This window comes from Pelodiscus sinensis, chromosome 31 (genome assembly GCF_052426305.1).
Source record: "Pelodiscus sinensis isolate ZL-2025 chromosome 31, ASM5242630v1, whole genome shotgun sequence".
Taxonomy (NCBI): domain Eukaryota; kingdom Metazoa; phylum Chordata; order Testudines; family Trionychidae; genus Pelodiscus; species Pelodiscus sinensis.
In genome coordinates this window covers 16,852,639-16,877,360 of record NC_143082.1, presented here as the reverse complement: position 1 = coordinate 16,877,360, position 24,722 = coordinate 16,852,639, and the positions used below count along the sequence as shown (strand labels likewise).

Below are 24,722 nucleotides of genomic sequence, written 5' to 3'. Positions count from 1 at the left end.
GAAAAGTGGGGTTGGTCAAGGGCCTACATGACGCTTCCCCCCATCCCAGCTGCAGGCAGCATGGGGACCAAGCCCCCCCCCCCCCCGGCCAATGCGAAAGGCAATTAAAACGATTAGCCCTCTAATGTTTCATGAGAACCAGATGTGCTTGGGCCAGCCTGCGTGGGGGTGGGGCACATGGCAGGCTAGTGAGATGCCAGCCCCAAGGTCCCCTGCGGCCTTCTCCCAGCTGGCCAGAAGCCCCCAAAAGCCGCCACTCAGCCACACAAAGAGATGCAGCCCAGCCTGTTCCAGATGCCCTGAGAGACTACAAGTCCCAGCGTCCAATGCCTCTCCTCAGGCAGGCCACTGGGATGGGTGCATGCTGGGAGCTGTAGTCTCCCTGAGCTGTTCCCCCCAGTGGGGAGGGCAGCTGTGGACTATGGTGTAAGAGTCCTGTTGTAGGGGGCTGAATGGGGCTGGTTGCATCTGCAGGCAGCACTTTCAGAGTCACCTGCTGCCCTGTCACCTGCCTCTGAAGAGGCAACACCCCCTCACTCATGCCCCTCAGCCCCCCCAAGGGGGCAACACCCCCTCGCTCACTCCCCTCAGCCACCCCGAGGGGGCAACACCCCCTCACTCATGCCCCTCAGCCCCCCCGAGGGGGCAACACCCCCTCACTCACGCCCCTCAGCCCCCCCCGAGGGGGCAACACCCCCTCGCTCACGCCCCTCAGCCCCCCCGAGGGGGCAACACCCCCTCGCTCACTCCCCTCAGCCACCCCGAGGGGGCAACACCCCCTCGCTCACGCCCCTCAGCCCCCCCGAGGGGGCAACACCCCCTCGCTCACGCCCCTCAGCCCCCCCGAGGGGGCAACACCCCCTCGCTCACTCCCCTCAGCCCCTCCCGAGGGAGCAACACCCCCTCGCTCACGCCCCTCAGCCCCCCCGAGGGAGCAACACCCCCTCGCTCACTCCCCTCAGCCCCCCCGAGGGGGCAACACCCCCTCGCTCACGCCCCTCAGCCCCCCCGAGGGGGCAACACCCCCTCGCTCACTCCCCTCAGCCCCCCCGAGGGGGCAGCACCCCCTCGCTCATGCCCCTCAGCCCCCCCGAGGGGGCAACACCCCCTCGCTCACGCCCCTCAGCCCCCCCAGGGGGCAACACCCCCTCGCTCACGCCCCTCAGCCCCCCCGAGGGGGCAGCACTTGCTGGCTCACAGGCCACCTGCTCCTCCTCACGCCACGGTGGGGTTGGTAGCGTCACCTTCCACCTCAGCCCCCATGAGCTGGCTAAGGGGGCCCGGGTGGTGACGGGATGCCACTGGGAGGGGGTAGGCCCCTCACCCGCCCGCCAGCCACCAGGGCTTCCTGTCTGAATAAAACCCTGTTTGTTTCGCACAGAGACGCTCACATTTTCCTTGAGGCCTCCTCCCTTCACCCCTTTTCTCCTCACTCCTACCCTGTTCTCTTCTTGTGGGCGGCTGGCCCCCCTGTGCCCAGCTGGACGGGGGCTAAGGCTCTGCTGTCGCCCTCCCCCCGCTGTGTCCCCCCCTCTGCCTCTGTGGCAACTTTTCTCACGTTACATCTGACACCCCACAGCCTCCCAGCTCCAGGAGAGAACGAACCCCAGAGCCAGGGGAAGGAGCAACCCCCAGGGATGCGGAGATGGGCCGTGGGGGCAACAAACATATATTGTACACGCACCCCGGTCCTTGCACAGTATGGCCACATGCCAGTGCTCCTGCCCCCCCCCCCCCCCCGGCGCCCCCTGCTGGGAGAGGCTGGGCTGGAAGAGCTGGGAACTTCCCCCAGGGCCAGTGCTGGCCCCCCCCCCACGGCGCCCCCTGCTGGGAGAGGCTGGGCTGGAAGAGCTGGGAACTTCACCCAGGGCCAGTGCTGGCCCCCCCCCCCCACGGCGCCCCCTGCTGGGAGAGGCTGGGCTGGAAGAGCTGGGAACTTCACCCAGGGCCAGTGCTGGCCCCCCCCCACGGCGCCCCCTGCTGGGAGAGGCTGGGCTGGAAGAGCTGGGAACTTCACCCAGGGCCAGTGCTGGCCCCCCCCCCCCACGGCGCCCCCTGCTGGGAGAGGCTGGGCTGGAAGAGCCAGGAGCTTCCCCCAGGGCCAGTGCTGGCCCCCCCCCCACGGCGCCCCCTGCTGGGAGAGGCTGGGCTGGAAGAGCTGGGAATGTCCCCCAGGGCCAGTGCTGGTCCCCCCCCCCCAGGGCCCCCTGCTGGGAGAGGCTGGGCTGGAAGGCCAGGAGCTTCCCCCAGGGCCAGTGCTCCTGCCCCCCCTACGGCGCCCCCTGCTGGGAGAAGCTGGGCTGGGATAACTGGGAGCTTCCCCCAGGGCCAGTGCTCCTGCCCCCCCTACGGCGCCCCCTGCTGGGAGAAGCTGGGCTGGGATCGCCAGGAGCTCCCCTTCAGGGCCGTCCCCAACGTTCCCTCTAATCTTTTCTCTCCATGTGTGGAATAAATTATATGTGCACCACCCACAGAAACAAAACACCTGGCTGTGGGTGCTGTGCTGATCAGCTGGGTGGCCTGGGACTCTCTCCTGAGCGGCTGCACAAGCACCCAGCTTCCAGGGAACCCTGGCCAGCGCTCCAGCTCTCTTCCCCTGCGGGGATGGTGATGCATATTTCTGAGAAGCAGAGTCACTCTGGAAGCCTTGTGCAACCGAGCGCCTGAAATGATGTCATCTCTGCCCAGAGCCCAATCAGGGGCCAGGCCAGACCTGCCAGGCCAGTCCCTGGGGCTCGGTGCATCCTGTCAGCTGCCCCCTCCTCCCCGGGGTGGTTCCGGCAAGGGTGCCTGCTGCAAGGGGCAGGTTTCCTAGCAGAGGGGAGGCTGGCATTTCCACTTCCTGTTGTGGTGCTCTGACTACTTCCTGCGCTGGCCGCATGGCTCAGTGCCACCATCCAGCCCTGCCTGCCAGTCCCACCCCACCAGGGCACCAGCTGCTGGGAGTGACGCACTTGCTGTCTGGGAAGAGGAACCCAGCACAGCTCACCAGGACGGACAGGCGAACAATCCACACTGCACATGTGCTGCATCACACCCACACACTGCTCACACAGCACCCTTCACGCTCCTAGGCTCATGATCACTCAGCTGTGCTCACACCCTCACGCGCGTTCACAATCACAGCTGCATTCTCACAGGCACAGTCATTCGTGCCCTAACTCTTCACAGTCCCCAATCGTGCCCTAACTCTTCACAGGCACCATTCCCTAAGCATCACGCTTTAGCCCAGCCCCTTGCTAGCCTACACAACACCCCATGTAAACCCCAGAAGTCTGACCAACTGGTGACTTGACCCTCTCAGCCCACATGGGGGAAACTGAGGCACAGAGCCAGGAAATGGGACTGGTGGTAGGCATGAGAACCTGTGATTGCAGGCTCCCTGCCTGCACTACTAGGCCATGCTACCCAAAGAGCAGAGGGTGGCCTGTCTTTGGCTAAGACACCTCCTCCCCAATGTTTAACAGCTGCCAGACTCCACCTCAGAGGTGGCTGTATTTCAGGGGCACTCAACATCCCCATGGGTCCACAATGGCCCAGGCGATGGATCTGCCTGCTCCCTCCATCAGGGTCCTTGGCTGGGGGTCAGGCAGGCCCCTGCTAGAGGAGAAGATGGGGTCCAGGGCACACTGATTATTGCTACTGTTTGAGGGGGGCACAGGCTCTTTCCTGGGCATGCCCTGTGGGGAGGCGAGCAGCCAGGCCATCTCTGGTGCCTGCAACAGCCCAAGGCTGCTTCCTACATTGCAGCCCCCGATGCCATACACCAGGTGTGGGGAACCTCCCCGCACACACCAGAGCGTAGGGGTGCACAGCTTAGTAGATTGTGTATCCTCCAGCCCCACAGGAAACCAGCAAGGGCTCTTCAATGCTGGGGGGAGCCCCAAGCCTCCGGGGCTGGATCCAGGCAAGCCAGGGCCGCAGGTTCCGCACCCCTGAAACACTGCAACCTTCATGATCCACATGGTGAAATTGGAGGAGGGGCAGCCCCATGAGCAGGGGAGGCAGCCCAGGGCACAGGAGGGGGAGCTAATAATCATGTCTCACATTCATGGACCCTGTAGGGATGGGACAGCAGCTCAGAGGAGGGGGTAGCTGGGGAAGCAGCAGCAGAGAAGTCGAGTGGGTTGGGGCATGCAAAGCTGCATGGGCAGCAGGGGGATTCCCCTCCACAGAACCACCTGTAGGGGAGGGAATCCTTTCAGAACAGCTCAGCCAAGCTGGGCACCTGGGCAGGCAGGCATTTGTCCTCCCTGGAAAGCAGAGTGAGCTGGATCTAGCGGTTAGGGCACTGGGAGCTAGTTTATCTCTGGCAGACTCATCAAGCAATATCATAAGAGGCAGAGCGCTGCTGCAAGGAAACACAGCATTGATGTTCCAGCTGGGCACTGCTGCAGGGAAGCTCACAGCATTGATGTTCCAGCTGGGCACAGCTGCAGGGAAGCTCACAGCATTGATGTTCCAGCTGGGCACTGCTGCAGGGAAGCTCACAGCATCGATGTTCCAGCTGGGCACTGCTGCAGGGAAGCTCACAGCATTGACGTTGCAGCTGGGCACTGTTGCGGGGAAGCTCACAGCACTGTGTCCCAGCTGGGCACTGGCAAGGCAGGGCTGCAATGCACATGGAGATGTGTTGGCAGCCACTGCCCCTTTTTCCTTAACACCAGTAGCCAGCCCGTGCGGAGGAGCGGGCGGCGGAGGAGGAGCAGCAACATTAAGTCTGGAGGAGATGGAGATAAGGGGTGCTCAGTACTCCCAGGGCTGGGAGTCCCTCCCTCCCACTCCCAGCTGCCAGGCCCGGCTCCCGGCTCCTGCCGGGCATTCGGAGTCACTCGGAGGAGAGACTTTGCTGCTGGACAGCCCAGAACCTGGTGGGGGAGGGCACAAACCCCCCCTCCTGGAGGAGGGCATAAGGGGGCCACTAATGGGAACCCTGAGGCAGAGCTGTCTAGTGGCTAGAGCACTGTGTTGGGAATCAGGACACCTGGGTTCTCTCCCTGATTCCTGCTACTGACTATGGGTAAATCATGGTCTGTGCCTCAGTTTCCCCTCCCACCCTTGGCCTGGTTCAACTGTGGGCTCTTGGAGATGAGGACGGGCAGCCCAGGGGACCTGGGACTGGCATTTCTGGAGGCTCCTCTACTCCAGCCACTACGGCATACGTGGGCTGGAAAGACACTGAAAGTTAACACAAAAGAAAACAAACCACAGGGTATAGGTGGCTGCCAGTCCCCCCCACCCTGGGCTGGCCTCCCCACTCTTGCCCCAGAGGGGTTCACTGAGAGGCCAATATGCTTGGGGCTGAGATGCTACCAGCCCCCCCCGGAGACTCACTGCACTCAGGGCAGCCCCACATTTGGGGGTTGCCAAATCCCAGCTCCCAGGGATGCTGCAAATTGGAGGACCCCCCATGTCACACCAAACTGGGCAGCTCTGCTACTGGGTCACCTTGAACCCGCCCTGAGCGCTCAAAGCAACAGGGACCCTGGCCCTCCCCAGAACCTCCACACTGGTGTCCACGTCACTGCAGAACCTGCGGGAGGCGCTTTCTGCTCACTTCAGACCAAGAGATTTGGGGTGCGGGGAGATCCTATTCCCTGGATACCTATAGCCAGGATGGGGGGAGCCCCAACGGCGGTTATGGTCCCTGGGCTCCATTTCCTGCATCCCCCCTCCTCCCTCCTTGCCTCAGTTTCTCCATTTGCATACCAGGGGCAGGGAGAGGAGTTGTATCAACACTGCTCCCCATGTGTGGGGCCGCATTGTGGAAGTGCCACCTCTCTGGGCTGCCTGGAGCTCTTCTCAGAAGGCAGCTGCTTCTGGGGTGTGGAGAAGCCCCGAGGGCGAAGCGGAGGCACCAAAGCAAAGCAACTGAGCTTCCCCACAGCTGCTTCCCCGCCATGCCCTGCATGATTGGGGATGCTGAGCTGGGACCCTCCATGTGGCTGCATCTGCCAGGGGGCAGGGGGTGCCCATTTATACCCAGTTCAGAAGCTCACAGCGCTGCAGTCCCAGCCAGACACTGCTGTGAGAAGCTCACCGTGCCAGGGCTGGGGGGGTTCCCATTTCCAGTGACCAGGGCCTGGGAGCTGGGGCCAGAGGTAGGAGATGGGGTTGGGGTGGCATGACCAGCGAGCCCCTGGGATCTGGGGGGAGGGACACGGCAGGGCAGATGCTGAGGTGGGGATGGTGCTTGGTCGATAGCCCTGGAAGTCGGTAGCTACAGGACACGTGGGCTGGGCTGGGCTGGGCACGTTCTGCACCGACCCAGGGACTACAGGAGAGCACCCTGGGTCCCAGCTTTGTGCGCTACAGACACCTGCTCTGCAGCTCACCTGGAAGCCCCGGCTCAGGGCTGGGCCCTGGGAGGGGGAAGGATCCGGGCGCATTAGCAACCCAGCAGCTGGAGGGAGAGGCTCCTGCTCCCAGAGCACAGCCCCTCTCGCCAAGGCGGGACCAGAGGGGACAACGGAACCCAGGAGTCCTGGCGTGCCCACACCTCTGCTCTACCCACTAGACAGCACTCCCCTCCCAGAGCCAAGAAGAGAACCCAGGAGTCCTGTTTGCCAGCCCTACCCACCCGCCCCCTCTCCAAGCCGCTCCTCCCCTTTGCACATCCAGCTGTCCGCCCCACCCTCCCTCGCTGTGACCCAGCCCGTAATCCTGGCACAGAGCCCACGAGTTCAGCGTGGCAGGGCAGGCTACGCTATTGGCAGGGGGCAGAGAGGGGGCTGCCGCACCCAGCTCCGACTTGCCACTTTCCAGTGCTAAACCCCACGGGAGGTCAGAGGGAGGAGGGAGAAAGCAAGCCAGCAAGGAGCCCGGCCCAGGGAGAGCCGAAGGGCTGGGTGGCGCCCGCCCGCTGCCTGTGAGGGGAGCACAGAGCCCTTTTCAGCGAGCGGGCCTCGCTCGGCAGCTCCCATCTGGAGCCAGATGAAATAATTCTTTCCAGCGGCGCTGCCAGGGCCGCCCGTCAGGCACTGATTAAAGCGTCACCCTCCGTCGGCTGCGTGAGGGCCGGGGCGCGGAGAAGCCAGCTTGCTGCTCGCGTGGGGCAGGCGGGGAGGCAGATTCCTGCCCGCACCTCAGCCACGAATTTACCACTTTCCCCAAGTCCCAGGAGACGGCTCCGAGGCCACAAACTCCACCTGGCCTGAAAACAGCCCCAGAGCGACTGGACCCCACGTCCCCACCGCTTCTCCGCCCCCCCGAACGGCAGCACCACGCCCGACTGCACGGGCTCTGCACCCGGTGCTGCCAACACCCCAGCAAGGCCGGAGCAAGAGCCGGCCCCACCCCTTGGGGGATGGCAGCAGGCCCCGTCTTGCCCAGCTGCTCCATCCCCGGAGATGCCAACGTGCCTGCCCCTCCCATGAACGTTCTCCTGCCTCAGCCCAGCCCAGCGCACGTGGCACCTGCAGCTGCCCAGCATTCCACAAAGCTCCCAGCTGGGCTCCCACGCCCCGGCTCCTGCCATGCCCATGCAGGCACGCCCTAGCTCCCCGCCCCAGCTTCCATGCCCAGCTGCCACGCCACAGCTCCCACGCCCACGCGGGCATGCCCCGGCTCCCACGCCCCGGCTCCCACGCCCACGTCCACGGCCCCGGCTCCCACGCCCACGCGGGCATGCCCCGGCTCCCACGCCCCGGCTCCCACGCGGGCATGTCCCGGCTGCCACGCCCCGGCTCCCGCTCCCACTCCCACGCCCACGCGGGCATGCCCCAGCTGCCACGCCACAGCTCCCACGCCCACGCGGGCATGCCCCAGCTGCCACGCCACAGCTCCCACGCCCACGCGGGCATGCCCCAGCTGCCACGCCACAGCTCCCACGCGGGCATGTCCCAGCTGCCACGCCTCGGCTCCCGCGCCCACGCCCACACGGGCATGCCTGGGGGCCCACGCGGACATGCCCCGGCTGCCACGCCCCGGCTCCCACGCCCACGCCCATGGAGGCATGCCCCGGCTCCCCGCCCCAGCTCCCACGCCCACGCGGGCATGCCCCGGCTCCCCGCCCCCACGCCCCGGCTCCCCGCCCACGCGGACATTCCCCGGCTCCCCGCCCATGCGGGCATGCCCCAGCTGCCACGCCCCAGCTCCCAAGCCCACGCGGGAATGCCCCGACTCCCACGCGGACATGCCCGGGCTCCCACAACCCGGCTCCCACACGCGGGCATGCCCCGGCTCCCCGCCCTGGCTCCCACGCTCATGCGGGCATGCCCCGGCTGCCACGCCCCGGCTCCCACACCCACTCCCATGCAGGCATGCCCCGGCTCCCCGCCCCAGCTCCCACGCCCACGTGGGCATGCCCGGGCTCCCACAACCCGGCTCCCAAGCCCACGCGGGAATGCCCCAGCTCCTATGCCCACGCGAGCATGCCCCAGCTCCCTGCCCCGGCTCCCACACCCGGGCTCCCACAACCCGGCTCCCACGCCCACGGGGGCATGCTCCGGCTCCCTGCCCTGGCTCCCACGCCTACACGGGCATGCCCTGGCTACCCACCACGCCCAAGCTTCCTGCCCCGGCTCCCTGCCATGCCCCAGCAGAGCGGGGGAGGCAGGAGGGGGCAGGGATAGTGTCGGCAGAGCAGGGGGGCAGGAGGGGGCAGGGATAGCGTCGGCAGAGCCGGGGGGGGAGGCGGGGGCTGGGATAGCGTCGGCAGAGCCGGGGGGGGAGGCGGGGGCAGAGGGCTCCCACCGCACCCCACCCAGGGACCATCAAAGCACAGCCCATCCCCCTCCCCCACCCCAGCACCACCCCGTGGCCCAGCACCGACCCTGCCATGGACCATGGCAACCTGGCGGCCACTCCCCATTCCCTGGCACTTACCCTGCCAGCCGCAGCCGGGCACTGAGCCCCCTGCATCCTGGCATTGACCCCGCCACGCCCAGGCATTGAACCCCAGTGCACCCGGGCACTGAGCCTGCCACGCCCAGGCATTGAACCCCACTACACCCGGGCACTGAGCCTGCCACGCCCTGGCATTGAACCCCAGTGCACCCGGGCACTGAGCCTGCCACGCACAGGCATTGAACCCCACTACACCCGGGCACTGAGCCTGCCACGCCCTGGCATTGAACCCCAGTGCACCCGGGCACTGAGCCTGCCACGCCCAGGCATTGAACCCCACTGCGCCCGGGCACTGAGCCTGCCACGCCCTGGCATTGAACCCCCCTGCGCCCGGGCACTGAGCCTGCCACGCCCAGGCATTGAACCCCCCTGCACCCTGGCACTGAGCCTGCCACGCCCTGGCATTGAACCCCACTGCACCCGGGCACTGAGCCTGCCACGCCCAGGCACTGAACCCCCCTGCACCCTGGCACTGAGCCTGCCACGCCCTGGCATTGAACCCCCCTGCACCCTGGCACTAAGCCTGCCACGCCCTGGCATTGAACCCCACTGCGCCCGGGCACTGAGCCTGCCACGCCCGGGCATTGAACCCCCCTGCATCCTGGCACTGAGCCTGCCACGCCCAGGCATTGAACCCCACTGCACCCGGGCACTGAGCCTGCCACGCCCGGGCATTGAACCCCCCTGCATCCGGGCACTGAGCCTGCCACGCCCAGGCATTGAACCCCCCTGCATCCTGGCATTGACCCCGCCACGCCCAGGCATTGAACCCCCCTGCACCCGGGCACTGAGCCCGCCACGCCCGGGCATTGAACCCCCCTGCACTCTGGCCCTGAGCCCGCCATGCCCGGGCATTGAACCCCACTGCACCCGGGCACTGAGCCTGCCACGCCCGGGCATTGAACCCCCCTGCACCCGGGCACTGAGCCTGCCACGCCCGGGCATTGAACCCCCCTGCACCCGGGCACTGAGCCTGCCACGCCCAGGCATTGAACCCCCCTGCATCCTGGCACTGAGCCTGCCACGCCCAGGCATTGAACCCCCCTGCACCCGGGCACTGAGCCTGCCACGCCCAGGCATTGAACCCCCCTGCACCCGGGCACTGAGCCTGCCACGCCCAGGCATTGAACCCCCCTGCACCCGGGCACTGAGCCTGCCACGCCCTGGCATTGAACCCCCCTGCATCCTGGCACTGAGCCTGCCACGCCCTGGCATTGAACCCCACTGCGCCCGGGCACTGAGCCTGCCACGCCCTGGCATTGAACCCCACTGCACCCTGGCCCTGAGCCTGCCACGCCCAGGCATTGAACCCCCCTGCACCCGGGCACTGAGCCTGCCACGCCCAGGCATTGAACCCCCCTGCACCCGGGCACTGAGCCTGCCACGCCCTGGCATTGAACCCCCCTGCATCCTGGCACTGAGCCTGCCACACCCTGGCATTGAACCCCACTGCGCCCGGGCACTGAGCCTGCCACGCCCTGGCATTGAACCCCACTGCACCCTGGCCCTGAGCCTGCCACGCCCAGGCATTGAACCCCCCTGCACCCTGGCCCTGAGCCCGCCATGCCCGGGCATTGAACCCCCCTGCACCCTGGCCCTGAGCCCGCCATGCCCGGGCATTGAACCCCACTGCACCCTGGCACTGAACCCCCCTGCACCCTGGCACTGAGCCCCCCCTGGCACTGACCCTGCCACGCCCAGGCATTGAACCCCCCCTGCACCCTGGCCCTGAGCCCGCCATGCCCTGGCATTGACCCCCCTGCACTCTGGCATTGACCCCGCCAGCCACAGCTGGGCACTGAGCCCACCACGACCAGGCACTGACCCCACTGCACCTGGCACTGACCCCGCCATGCCCTGGCACTGACCTCGCCAGCTACATCCAGGCACTGACCCTGCCACGTCTGGGCATTAACTCCCCCCATGACTGGCAGTGACCCGGCCCTACCAACTCTAGTGGAAAATCCTACCATGTCCCAATGACAAACCCCGAATTGTCCTACCTCCTGCACTGCCATGTCCCACCTCCCTGCAGCAACCCCTCCCATCTGGGTCTGCGCAATGGGTCTGAGCTGGGATGGGGACCCTAGGGGCCACCAGAAAAGAGAATGGAGCCCACCATTAACCCCATCACAGCTGGAGCCTACTCCACTGCTCCCAAAATAAACCCCGTCACAACCAGAGCCAGACCCATGACACCCACCATTAACCCCGTCACCACTGGAGCCAATCCCACTGCACCCACCATTAACCCCGTCACCACTGGAGCCAATCCCACTGCACCCACCATTAACCCCATCACAGTCAGAGCCAACCGCACTGCACCCTCTATTAGCCCCGTCAATCAGAGCCAATCCCACTGCACCCACCATTAACCCCATCACAGTCAGAGCCAATCCCACTGCATCCACCATTAACCCCATCACAGCCAGAGCCAGTCCCACTGCATCCACCAATAACCCCCATCACAGCCAGAGCCAATCCCACTGCATCCACCATTAACCCCATCACAGCCAGAGCCAATCCCACTGCATCCACCAATAACCCCATCACAGCCAGAGCCAACCGCACTGCACCCTCTATTAGCCCCGTCAATCAGAGCCAATCCCACTGCACCCACCATTAACCCCATCACAGCCAGAGCCAATCCCACTGCATCCACCATTAACCCCATCACAGCCAGAGCCAATCCCACTGCATCCACCATTAACCCCATCACAGCCAGAGCCAATCCCACTGCATCCACCAATAACCCCATCACAGCCAGAGCCAACCGCACTGCACCCTCTATTAGCTCCGTCAATCAGAGCCAATCCCACTGCACCCACCATTAACCCCGTCACAGCCAAAGCCAATCCCACTGCACCCACCATTAGCCCCGTCCCACTGCACCCACCATTAGCCCCGTCCCACTGCACCCACCATTAGCCCCGTCACAGCCAGAGCCAATCCCACTGCACCCACCATTAGCCCCGTCCCACTGCACCCACCATTAGCCCCGTCCCACTGCACCCACCATTAGCCCCGTCACAGCCAGAGCCAATCCCACTGCACCCACCATTAGCCCCGTCCCACTGCACCCACCATTAGCCCCGTCACAGTCAGAGCCAACCCCACTGCACCCACCATTAACCCCGTCACAGCCAGAGCCAACCCCACTGCACCCACCATTAACCCCGTCACAGCCAGAGCCAATCCCACTGCACCCACCATTAACCCCGTCCCACTGCACCCACCATTAACCCTGTCCCAGCCAGAACCAGCCCCATTCACCCCAACATGGCACCACCCAGTCCAAGCATCAGGTCCCATCTCAGCCTGAATCCTGTGACAAGCCGTCTCCAGCTCACTGCGTGCTGGTGCCGGCCCCACCGCGATGCAGTTTCACAGCTTCTTGTGGCGCCTCCACGCAATTAGGGGCCCCCTCCCGCAGCACAGGTCCCTCCCAGCCCCGCCCCGCCCCCGGTACTCACACAGAGACGCCATCTCCTTGGGCAGGTCAGTGGGGAAGCCCCGGAAGTAGCCAGCGCTGGTGAGCACCTCGAAGGGGGGCGAGCCCCGGATACTGTTGGAGAAGGCAAAAGGGTACACGGCGGGGGGGAAGCCGTTCATGTGGCCACTGGGACAGACCCTCTCCTTGTTGGCTGCCATGGCTGGGGCAGGCGGGCAGGAGCTTGTTCGTCTGCTATGGAGTACTGCCCGGCGGGCCCCGTGTTCAGCTCCGTCCCAGGAGCCAGGTGGCCTCAGTGGCCCCACACGGCGAGCACGGCATGGCCCCTGGGCGTGGCCCCTGAAAGAAGCAGGGGGCTGTGGCGTTGAGGGCTCGTCACCAGCACTAAGCCCCCCGCCGCCGGCGTTTCTTCCTGGTGCTTTCGCAGAATCCGAGCCGTCCGCTGGGCCTTCCTGGCTGCAGCAGAAGGAGAGAATGAGACAGAGCCGGGGAACCTGCCAGCCAGCCCCTCCCTGCCCGGTGGCGGAGCTCAGCACCACGCTGCCGCTGGCACAGATGCCAGGGCAGGGCGGGCGAGAGCTGGCGAGGCCGCAAGCCCCTGGCACCTGCCAGCACCCGGTCTCCCAACAGCCCCAAAGGCGTCCCTGCAATTGGGCAGGGAGTGAGGGCAGAGGGCAGGGCCTGGCCCACAGGGAGGCTGGCATCCTACCACAGGGCGCTGACTGAGGAAGAGCTGCTGCAGCCCTCCAGCCTGCTCCCTTGAGCTCTGGGTCCCAGCACTGCAGGGCTCTAGGGCCGAGTGTTCCACCTCCAGCAGCTACCTTGGGCCGGGAGTGCTCGATTTGCACCCAGGACTCTCGCCCAGGGCATCAGGGCAGCGCCAGCCTGGTCCGGGCACCCTCACACCAGTGGGGGAGGGGAAAGAGCCCGGAGCTCACTGCACACAGCTGCACAGTGTGCTCACAAACACCCCCCAGTGTGGGCAGAACACACACAGGAGAGACAAGCACAGGGAAAGCAGCCCCCCCCACAACCGCCGTGTGTCTCGGCTCCTGCACACGCCCCATGGGACACGGCCCTGCGGGGGGACGGGGGCAGTGAGGGTGGGAGTGTCACCAGTACAGCAGGGAGCAGGTCTGGGGCTGCCCCCTCGTGCCAAGCCCCGCCCAGGCTGGGCTCCCCGGGGCACCGGGACAGCGCCTGAGCCAGCAGGGGCTGGGGAGGGACCCGGCAAATCCCGTTCCCTTGGCAAAAGCTGGGGTCCGGACCCCTCGTCTCCATAGGCCACCTGAGAGCCCCCAGTGCATCATGGGAGAGCAGAGGGGCTCAGCCAGAGCACCCCCAATGCATGTGCTCACACACACACACACACACCCCAACTCTCACACACACAAACCCTACTCACAAACACACACACACACACCGACTTTCACACATACACACACACACAAACCCTACTCACAAACACACACCCCCAACTCTCACACACACAAACCCTACTCACAAACACACACACCCCAACTCTCACACACACACACAAACCCTACTCACAAACACACATACACACCCCGACTCACACACACCCTACTCACAAACACACCCCCGACTCTCACACATACACACACACACCCTACTCACAAACACACACACACACACCCCGACTCTCACACACCCTACTCACAAACACACACACGCCAACTCTCTCACACACACACAAAACCTACTCACACACACACACACCCCAACTTTCACACATACATACACACCCTACTCACAAACACCCCCCGACTCTCACACATGCACCCTACTCACGAACACCCCGACTCTCAACACACACCCTACTCAGAAACACACACACCCCCTCTCTCACACACACACAAACCCTACTCACAAACACACACACACACACCCCGACAAACACACACACACACACACACACAAACCCTACTCACAAACACACGCACACCCCGACTCACACACACTCCCTACTCACACCCCCCACTCTCACACACACACACACACAAAAACCCTACTCACAAACACCCCCCGACTCTCGCACACACCCTACTCACAAACACACACACACACACACACACACACACACACACTCAACTCTCTCTCCCACACACACAAAAACCCTACTCACAAACACCCCCCAACTCTCACACACCCTACTCACAAACACACACACACTCCGACTCTCACACACCCTACTCACAAACACCCCCCCAACTCACACATACACACACACAAACCCTACTCACAAACACACACACACACACACACACGCCCCCAACTCTCACACATATACACACAAACCCGACTCACAAACACCCCCTCCCCGACTCTCACACACCCTACTCACAAACACCCCCCCAACTCTCACACATACATACACACAAACCCGACTCACAAACACCCCCTCCCCGACTCTCACACACACCCTACTCAAACACCTCCCCCGACTCACACATCCAGCAGCTCCCACAAACAGGATACATACACCCGCATCTGTGCGCAAACTCTGCCTCTCCGCCCCCCCCCCCCTCGGTGCATTTAAAATCCCCATCAAGCTGTAAAATCCCCCATGCTCCAGTGGAGAAACTTGGTGTCCAGCCCCAGGACACCAACTGCTTCCGTGGGTCGGCCCCCAACTCACCAGCCCCCCCTGCTGCTTCCTTCCCCCCACGTCTAGCCCGGGCGCCGAGACCACTGGCCCTTTAAGCAGCTCTGCACAGGGCCCTGTGCAAGTGTGCCTGGGTGTTTTGCTGTTGAACCGGGGCCAAACGCAGGCGATTTTGTGCTTTTACCATATGATTTAAATCAAGAGTCATTTCAGGTTCCCAGCTAAATGGGGCTTATGTTCTCCATGCCAGCGCGAGTTTGGGCTTGGCGCTCCCTGCTCGGCGCGGCCTGTACCACCCCGGGGGCAGAATGCAAGCTCGTCACATCTTCCACATGGAACCCTACACCACAGCCTAATTCACAACAGCCGCCTCTGCGGCTCCAGCTCCCCCGCCCTGCGCCCCGGCCACTGGCTCTCTGGCCCACCCCCGGCCCCTTTGTTCGGGCTCCCGCGCGCTCCCCCGGGGGATCGACCCTGCCCTGGCTCACAGCCCCTGCGAGGTGTTCGGGAGGCAAGGGCAGGGAGCAGGCAGGAGTGCCGGGGCAAAGCCTGGCTGAGCGAGCAGAGGTGAGCCGGCTCGGCACATGGCAGAGGGGTTGGTGTGATGGTGCCACTGCCTGGCCCCGAGATGGCACAGGAATGACTGGCAGAGGAGACATGCCCATAGGCTCGGGAAGGTCTCTGAGCTTGTGCTGGGGCGTCTGCCCCATCCTGCTGCAGAGAGGAGAGGCCCTGAGGTGGCTTCTTCCTCTTCCGATGGGGGGGTCCCGGTTCGCTGGGGGCTCCCCTGCTTTGAACCCCCAGGTCAGTGCAGCCAGGGGGTAAATTTGGCCCCATCACCCTGCGGCTGCCCAAAGAGCAGACGGGCTGCACCCCACATCTCTGTCCCCCAGGCCCAGGGTGCCGAGATCCAGTCTGCCCCCGAGGGTGACCCGCCTTGGCAAGTGGGACAGGAGATGCAGGGCCCCCGGCTCAGGAGGCTGGGGACGATTGATTGTTTCACACCCACCAGAGGGCACTGCCATGAGGAAAGCGTCCGCTGCCCACAAGCTCCACGCGTGAGCTTCCCCGCAGCAGTGCCCAGCTGGGATGCCAGCACTGCGAGCTTCCCTGCAGCAGTGCCCAGCTGGGATGCCAGCACTGCGAGCTTCCCTGCAGCAGTGCCTTGACCTGACTAGCATGCCCCACCACTGCAGGCCCTAGAGGCATCCCAGCCTCCCCGAACAGGCCTATGCCCGCATCACACTGAGGCGGTAGGATGGTGTCGGGTGCCTTTAAGAATCCAAGAGCTGGCTGGCCCACGGCTCCGTTCCCCTGCTGCGGAAGCCCCTGCCAAGTGGCCTGTGCAGCGAGAGCCATGAGATCTCAAGCGAGCCACTCACGGAAGGGCTCCGTTTCCGTAAGCTTTTCCATATGCGAGGGCCTCTCGGCGCCCGCGTTCCAAAAATAAACGTGCTGTCAGGCCAAGGTGTCCAGCCCCTGGAAACCAGCGCGAGAACCAGCTCGCAGAGACCCCTCTGCAGACCGGGGGCCCCCGCTTTCTCGCCAGGCTCTGGGCTGGGCCCTGCGGTGCTGTGGGGATCGCAGGTTACAGCCACTCAGCAGCAGCCTCCAATACGTCCCGAGTTTGCCGTTCTCAGCTGGAACGCAGTGGGGTCAGGCTCAGGGGCTCTGGCTTCGTCCACCCGCAGCACGGGAGCGAGCCCAGCCCAGAAAGGTTTCTCTGCGCGTCTGAGGGGAGTCGAGGCGTGTAGCCAACCCAGGCCGTGGGTGGGGGTCTTGAGATGGGCTTTGACTGGCCAAGGCTGACTGTGCCTGGGGTCACTTATCCCAGCCTCTTGGAGCGGAGCGGGTAGAATCCAGGTCAGCCGTGGCCCGATCTGCCCTATTCGGCCTTTGGGGTCAGGTCCGCCAGAGGAGCCTGGGCTGGGATGTCCAGGGAGGCCCAGCGGCCGGAGCCGGAGCCGGAGCCCTGCTCAAACCCCGGGCAGAGCCTCCTGCTCTACTTTTTGGTAACGGAAAAAGAGCGACATGGATTTTCCGCGCTCCCAAGGGATCGGACGCAAACATCCCCAGCCAGAAGCTGCGCTCCAGCCCAGAGCCCGGCGTGGAAACCAGCCCGCACCTGAGCATAGTGCAGCCTGGGGGACAGGGCCAGCACCCTCTGCACAAACACCGAGCCAGGGTGAGGACCCCGGCCAGCTCCCCAGCAGCAGCTCTGGGAAAGAGGCACCTTGCAGGAGCTGGGCACGAGAGCGCAGAGCCATGGCGCTCTTCCCCTTTCTGGCCAGCAACCTCCTCTGGGCATCTAGCGGAACTTTGGACGGGCCAGAAGGATCTGGGAGGGCTCCGTGGTGGCCCAGGAACAGCACTGAACTCAGGGTCCCACCCAGCACGCGGGGCAGGGGGTCCGAGCCCTTGGAGGGCCGTGTCGCCGGAGCAGCTGGTTCTAAGCAGCGCCCAGTGTTGTGTGAACAGGTGGGGGCAGCCCAGGGGGGGCAAGGTACCAACACGGCCTGGAGCAGTGGGGCTCAAGGGGGCTGGGGGTCAGGTCACTCGCACCAGCTAACAGACACAGATGGGGTCAGCTGTACATGGAGGCTGATGTGTTTCCCACTGCGGCTGGACACAGCCACTCTCCAGCAGGGACAGGGCAGAGCCAGTCCACTGGCACCCAGAGACCCTATGGCGATTGGGAAGCCATGCACAGAAACCGGCAGGGCCAGGACCAGAACCCCTGTCTCCGCAGCCTAATCTAGGGCCCCAGCCACCAGGCCATGTGGATCATCTTGGGTTTTAGTCTGTCTAGGACCCCCCACTCCATACTATGGTGTCCAAATACCTCACACTTCAAAGGATTTCTCCTTCCAAGCCCTGCATAAGGCAGGGCCTAGCAGGGCTGTTCTCCCCATTTTACAGAGGGGGAAACTGAGGCTCGGAGCAGCGATGACGCAGATCCTCAGTGGTGCCCAAATACTCTGAAGCCAGGCCTTGGGCTGGTGCCCGTCCTTCCTCTCTGCTCTAGGTCAGCTCCTGGGCCTGTTATCCCCACAGGATTGCTGCCAGTTATTGCGATGTGCCCATGACCCACATTTGCCCGCGCCGCACCCTCCCCATCAGGACGCTGGCAGCGCTGTGGTGGAGGTGGAGCACGGCACATTCCAGCCTAACCCCCTTGCCACGGCATCCTCCAAAAATATTTCCCCTCTAGGGTTTGCGAGCCGTTCCAGCTTGCAGGGGGGGAGGCTGGCTGGAATCCACTGAGCTGGGCCTCCTTTGGGTTTGTGGGTTGGTGTTTTTTGTTTTTTAAAAAAGCTACTTGAAGGTGGGAAAATAAACACAGATCTTCCCGACAAACCGTTCCCGGCCTGAGAGACAAGACTGAGACTGTCACGGGGGTGTGGGTGGCCGGGGTGGGGGCGGGGAAGCAGGCTGGGGGCAGAGCAGGTGTGAGCTGTGGGGAAAGGTCTCTGTAAGGGAGAGGTGGGCATTAGAGAGGAGATGTGGGACTGGCGTCCTGGACTTGTGAGTTCAGGCCCTGATTCTGGAAGGACGGTTGTCTAGCGATTGGGGCAGGAGGTGGGGGGTGTCTCTGGGTAAGTTGGTGAGGGTGTGTTGAAGTTGACTGTGTGTGTGGATGTGTCACTGTGTGTGGCTGTGGGGTTGGTGTGTGCATGTGTGTTGATCTGTGTGGCTTTGCTGGGGGTGGTGTGTTTGCTGATGAGTCTGTGTTGAGGTTGGGGTTAGTGTGTGTGATGTGTGTGTGTGCTGGGAAAGGTGGGTGTGCATATGGTGTGGGTCTCTTGGACTTGTGTGTGTGTTTGCTGGGGATGATGTAGTGTGTCTGTGTGGATCTGAGTATGTGTTTGCTGTGGGAGAGTGTGTGTGTGTGTATGTGAGTGTGTCTGTAGGGATGGGGGTGTTTGCTGGGGGTGATGTAGTGTGTGTGTGTTCGTAGGGAGGGGGTGTTTGCTGGGGTGATGTAGTGTGTGTGTGGAGCTGTGGGGGTATGTGTGTGTGTGTAGGGAGGGGGTATTTGCTGGGGGTGATGTAGTGTGTGTGTGTTCGTAGGGAGGGGGTGTTTGCTGGGGTGATGTAGTGTGTGTGTGGAGCTGTGGGGGTGTGTGTGTGTGTAGGGAGGGGGGTGTTTGCTGGGGGTGATGTAGTGTGTGTGTGTTCGCTGTGGGTGTGTGAGTGTGTGTGTAGGGAGGGGGGTGTTTGCTGGGGGTGATGTAGTATGTGTGTGTTCACTGTGGGGGTGTGTGTAGGGAGGGGGTATTTGCTGGGGTTGATGTAGTGTGTGTGTGTTCGCTGTGGGGGTGTGTGTAGGGAGGGGGTGTTTGCTGGGGGTGATGTAGTGTGTGTGTGTTCGCTGTGGGGGTGTGTGTAGGGAGGGGGGTGTTTGCTGGGGGTGATGTAGTGTGTGTGTGTGTGTTCGCTGTGTGTGTGTAGGGAGGGGGGTGTTTGCTGGGGGTGATGTAGTGTGTGTGTGTTCGCTGTGGGGGTGTGTGTAGGGAGGGGGTGTTTGCTGGGGGTGATGTAGTGTGTGTGGAGCTGTGGGTGTGTGTGTGTGTGTGTGTGTGTATGTGTAGGGAGGGGGTGTTTGCTGGGGGTGATGTAGTGTGTGTGGAGCTGTGTGTGTGTGTGTGTGTGTGTGTATGTGTAGGGAGGGGGTGTTTGCTGGGGGTGATGTAGTGTGTGTGTGTTCGCTGTGGGGGTGTGTGTAGGGAGGGGGTGTTTGCTGGGGGTGATGTAGTGTGCGTGTGTGTGGAGCTGTGGGGGTGTGTTTGTGTGGGGGGTGCCCATGTGGATGTTGCATTCTGTCTGGGGGCTGTAACTCTTTTTTCCGTACCTGCAGCAGCCACGCCAGGCCGGCTCCCTCGGCCGGGGCTGAGCACGGCGGGGGCGAAGCCAGAACCCGCTCGCCAGTCCCCGGTGGGAACCAAACCCACAGGCTTAGGCAACAAAAACAGACCAGCCCCGTGGAGTTTCCTGGGCCAAGCACCTGGGTGCAGGCAGGTTCCTCCCCGACTGGCAGCACCACATTCCTGAGCACAGCCACAGCCGCACCCCCCCCCCGCCCGGGATCCCGGCTGCACCCGCCACACGCCCGGCCCCCAGCTTAGGGCCAGCAGCCCAGCCCCAACCCGGCCCGCTCTGGGGGCGGGGCCCTGAGCGGCTGCGGGGCTTGTACCCTCCGCGGGCAGGGCTGCCGGGAAAGCCAGGCCGAGAAGGCAGCAGCCAGCGCCCGCACTCTGGGGCTCGGTCGGACTCCCCAGGGGACAGAGGGTGGCGTGGGCTGCGCCTGGCCGACATGGCTCAGTAACACCCCAGCTAGGGCTGCCAGGTGTCTGGTATTGACCCGGACAGTCCGGGATTTTCGCCTCCTGTCCACTAAAAAAAATTCAGAAAATACCGACGGGGAGTCCTGTTGCACCTTATAGACTAACTGCAGTGTAGGAGCATGAGCTTTCGTGGGCAAAGCCCCACTTCGTCAGACGCACGTACATCTATGAGGTGCCACAGGACTCCTCGTCGCTTTTGCGGATTCAGACTAACACGGCTCCCCCTCGGATACTCAGAAAATACCGGACACCTAAAATGTCCGCACGGTACTTTCTGATTTTTTCCCGGCCAGGAGGTGAAAATTCCGGGCTGTCGGGCTCAATACGGAGGCAGCCTGGCAACCCCCTAGTGTTTACGGGGTTCCGCAGGGAAGCTGTCTGGCCCGGCGCAGGGAGGCAAGATGGCGGGTGGCCGCCAGCTGCCTGTTAGGGCCAAAAAGCCTCACCACATGGTTTTTAAAGGGGCCATGGTGGGGTTTTTTTCCCCTCAACAAACTTTTTCCTGGCGTCGTGTTGTTGTGTATTTTTTCTGAAACCATCTGGCAACCCTAACCCCAGGCCAGAGCTCTGGCCCTGATCCTGCTTGGGCAGGCAGCAGGGGCTGTTCTTTTCCTGCCCGTCCCCGCAGCAGGCCAAGTCCCCCCCGCCAGCACCGTCCCCGTGGCCCAGAGCTGCAAGCGAGTTGCTCTGCACGGCGGACGCAGGCCCTGAGTCGGGGGCTGGCGTGGCAGGGCCAGCCTGGTTCAGCAGAGAGGGCCCTCATGAATCCACAACACAGTGCACATGGCAAACGCACAAGGCCAGAGGCCTGACCCACAGCCAGGAGCTGCCCCACAAATGTTCACTGCCCCCGGAGGTAAGGAGGGCCTCAGAGCGTGACCGAGTGGGGACCAGCATAGCCACACCAGGACAGCTACACGGGTGTGACCCGGCCCAGTATGGACCCAGTTAGAGCAGACAAAGAGGCTTCGACCTGCCTCCACACAAATGGACAGGCGCAGTCACTACACTGATTCCTAAATGGCTGTAATTAAAAAGCAGCATGTAGCCTAAATCCCACAGCCCTCAGGATGACAGTCATCCGTGGTGGGGAAACTGAGTCAGAGAGAGACTAGGTGATTTAGCCAAGGCCACAGAGTGAGTCAGTAGCAAAGCTGGGACTAGATCCCAGTCCTGCTTTCTGGATGGCCCTTCTCTAACCACAGCACCCTCCCCAAGCACAGGATCCAGATGTCCCAGTCCCCGCCACTCTCCAGCCACAAGAGAACACTCCCTTCCCCATGCCATGCAGAGCCTACTCTTCTGCTCTCACCACTAGGCCACATTCCCATCGCCACTTTGTCCATCTGGAGAACCAGGAGAATTCTCCCCATGGAGCAGGTCAGACACACCCGGGAGCCCCTTGGACGGGAGACGCTCCCCTCAGCATTTGCACGGAAGCCTGGGCCCACGCCAAGCAGCCAGAACCAGCTCAGCACCTGCTTAGACAGAGGGGCAGGGAACGAGCCCAGATCTGCTGAGTCCCAACCCAGTGCTCTTGCCACTAGACAACACTGCCGTGACCTCGAGCTCCAAACAGCCCCGAGCCGGACCCCCAGCGCTTGCTGCTGCCCAGCTCCATGGAGGCATAAGAACGTAACCTAGGAGCGGCCAGACGGTCAGGCCAACGGTCCATCCAGCCCAGTGCCAGGTGCCCCAGAGGGAGGCAACAGAAACAGGGAACCCGCCCGTCACCCACCTCCGGAGAGACGGAGGCTGGGGACGCCGCCCTGGCTAATAGCCAAGGGGGACCGACCAATGGGGGGCGGAGGGCGCCTGGTGAGCACGGCTTCCTGGGGAGGGGCTGGGGTCCGTCTGCCCACGGGGGGCTTGAGGAGCAGGGGCTGGGTTTGGCCTTGGCGTGTTTCTCCCTGCGCCTGTGCTGAGGGGCCTCCCAGCCCAGCCGCGGAACAAAGCCCCATTTACAGCCTCCGCGCACGGCTGGGGAAGGTATTTCCACCCAAGCCTCTTTCCATGACCGAATTAGCTCCTTAAAAACCCAGCCCGGCTAGCAAGCCAGGGCCTGTCTCCCAGCCAGCCGGGCGGCTGCGCACGCCCCCTCCCCCAGCCCGGGAGGAACTTCGCACCGACATCTGGCTCCTCCGGCAGCCCGGGGGTGGGCAGGGGCTGGAACAGGCTTGTTCCTGCAGGCGGGGGCAGGGGGCAGGAGGCAGGGGAGGCGATAGCGCCCTGGCGGGGGCTGGGAGCCACTAAGGCAATAGCACCCTGGCAGGAGGCGGGGGCAGGAAGACGCTAGCGCCCTGGCAGGCAGATCCTGGAGACACAAGCCTGGGCTTAGCATCCAGGGTGGCCGCGGCTGCTCACTGGCCGGGGGACGGAGCCAGCACCAGGCACCAGGCGAGGCCCCTGCCCGACCTCGGCAGCTCCTGGCCTGTTGCCCTCAGTGCCAGTTTCTGGTGCGACTCAGCCAGTGCCCAGGGAGCTGCAGTGGCAGGCAGGAGACATGTCCCTCGCCCCCTGGCGCCGGTACCAGGGCACTCCCCTTGGCGCTGGGAGCAGGGCAGGGCTCTGGGCGTGGGACCCAGGCAGTCTCCAAGCACCAGGGCACCCTGAGCTCACGGCGTCTCCCTGCCCTGGTCTCTCCAAGCACTGCCGGTCCATTACGGGCCTCACAGCCCTCCTGGGAAGGGCTCAGTGCCAGGAAACTGAGGCAGCCACAAAGGCAGCAGCTCCCACAGCAAATCAAAGCAGAGTTGGGAAAAGAACCCCCCACCCCTGCCCCCCCTCTGAGCTAAAAACAGAACCAAGGGGGAAGGGGTCTGCCCCCTTGCTGGGCCCAGCCTCTCTGTTGCCAGTCCCATGCTCCTGCAGAGCCACCATCGTGCAGGGGTGGGGTGGGGGCTCGCTTGGATTCCCCCCCCCGGCATGCCCACACCACGTCCTGCAGTGGGCCTGGGGGCAGGGATGGCGAGGCCTGGCTGGAGCCTGCACGCTGGGCGGGGTGGGAGCTGTGAGCTGGCGTGGGAACGGGGCAGCAGCTCCCTGGGCGTGGGCAGCCGGAGCAAGGTGGGGCCAGTCACCTTCCACAAATGAGAACACCTGGCGAGGGGAGAAACAGGCTCATCCCCTGGGGTGTCGTTATCCCAGGGTGACAGGCAGGGAAACTGAGGCATGGAGCAAGGAAAAGGGGGGCTCTCCCAGGTCAGGAATAGAACCCAGGTCTCCTGGCTGCTAGGCCAGCGCCCCTCTCTGTGGGCACCCACTGAGCGGTGACAAGCTAGCAATGAGGGCACCGGCCCTTCCTGGGGTCTAGTTCCAGCTCTGCCGGTGGCCTGGGGTGAGCTCCTCCCCCTTGCGTGGCTCTGCGGGGTCCCCAGGGCAGGAAGTGGCTCTCGTGGGGCAGCGCCTGGTGTGCGGGTAGAGGAGACGGTCCTGGCTGGCAGGGGGGAGCGAGGGCAGCAGGTCTGACCAGGGGCAGGGAAGAGCAGCACGGGGTCACACCCAGCTGTGGGCCTCGGTGCCCCAGGGGCTCTCTGCAGGCTGGGGGGAGGCAAACAGAAGTGGGTAGGTCTCCATTCACACCTGGGTGTCACTGAACTGAACCCTCTTCCCCGTCGCGCAGGCCAACCGCAGCCCAGGGAGCAAGCCCCAGCTGGCAGGGATGGCTCCGTGCTGAGACCCCCCCAGCCTGGCTCTTAACAGCCCTGGGTTCAAGCCCTGCTCTACCACATGCTCCTGCATGTCCTTGGTCATGTCACTTAGCCTCTCTGTGCCTTGCTGTAGAAGGGGACACACCCTGCCAGCCGGGAGAGGGGGATTGTGGGGCACGCGGGTGCCATGAGGAGACCTGGGAAAGGAGTAGTGAAGAGGTGACTCCCCCCCCAACTCAGAGGGTGTTCTGCATCCTTGGATGCCACTCGAAACCTGCCAGCCACTGCGAGGAGCCACAGCACCAACTGCTCCCCGGCCCTACCCCAGAGCAGGGTCCCCTTGTGCCAGACACAGGGTCAGAGATTGTCCCTGCCCTGAGGGAGCCTCCCAGTCCTGACAGATGAGAGGGCAGGGCAGGGACAGGATCCCCTGTGTGCTAGTGCAGCGTTCTACCCACTAGGCCACACTTCTGCTGGTACCTTTGCTCAGCAGGGGGCCATGCGCCCTTCAAGGGCAGGCTAGTGAGATGGTGCCGTGCATATTCAGGGCCTGAGGCAGGAGTTCAGCTGCTGGAAAACTGATGCCCATGCTGCCCTGGCACGGTCCCTAGTGCCAGCACCTCAGACTGCCCTCGGAGCCAGGCTGATCTGCCTGCTCACGTGCCAGCTGCAGCGAGAGACCCTGGGCATCGGGGGGGGGGGGGGGGACTCAGAGCCCACCCAGGAGCTGCCTTTCCCTAACGCCCTGCATGCAAACCCATCGCACCCCCAGTGGGCACCGTGGAACCAAGAACCCACAACCT

The 24,722-nt window shown here is 63.9% G+C and overlaps 1 protein-coding gene across 1 annotated transcript in view; it reads right to left on the bottom strand.

Moving 5' to 3' along the window:
- Positions 1–24,722, bottom strand: part of RARG (retinoic acid receptor gamma) — a 62,862-nt gene that overhangs the window by 35,546 nt on the left and 2,594 nt on the right. The window contains exon 2 of the mRNA XM_075915754.2: positions 12,321–12,754. Coding sequence (XP_075771869.2) covers positions 12,321–12,754 — 434 coding nt within the window. The remainder of the gene's footprint in view (positions 1–12,320; positions 12,755–24,722) is intronic.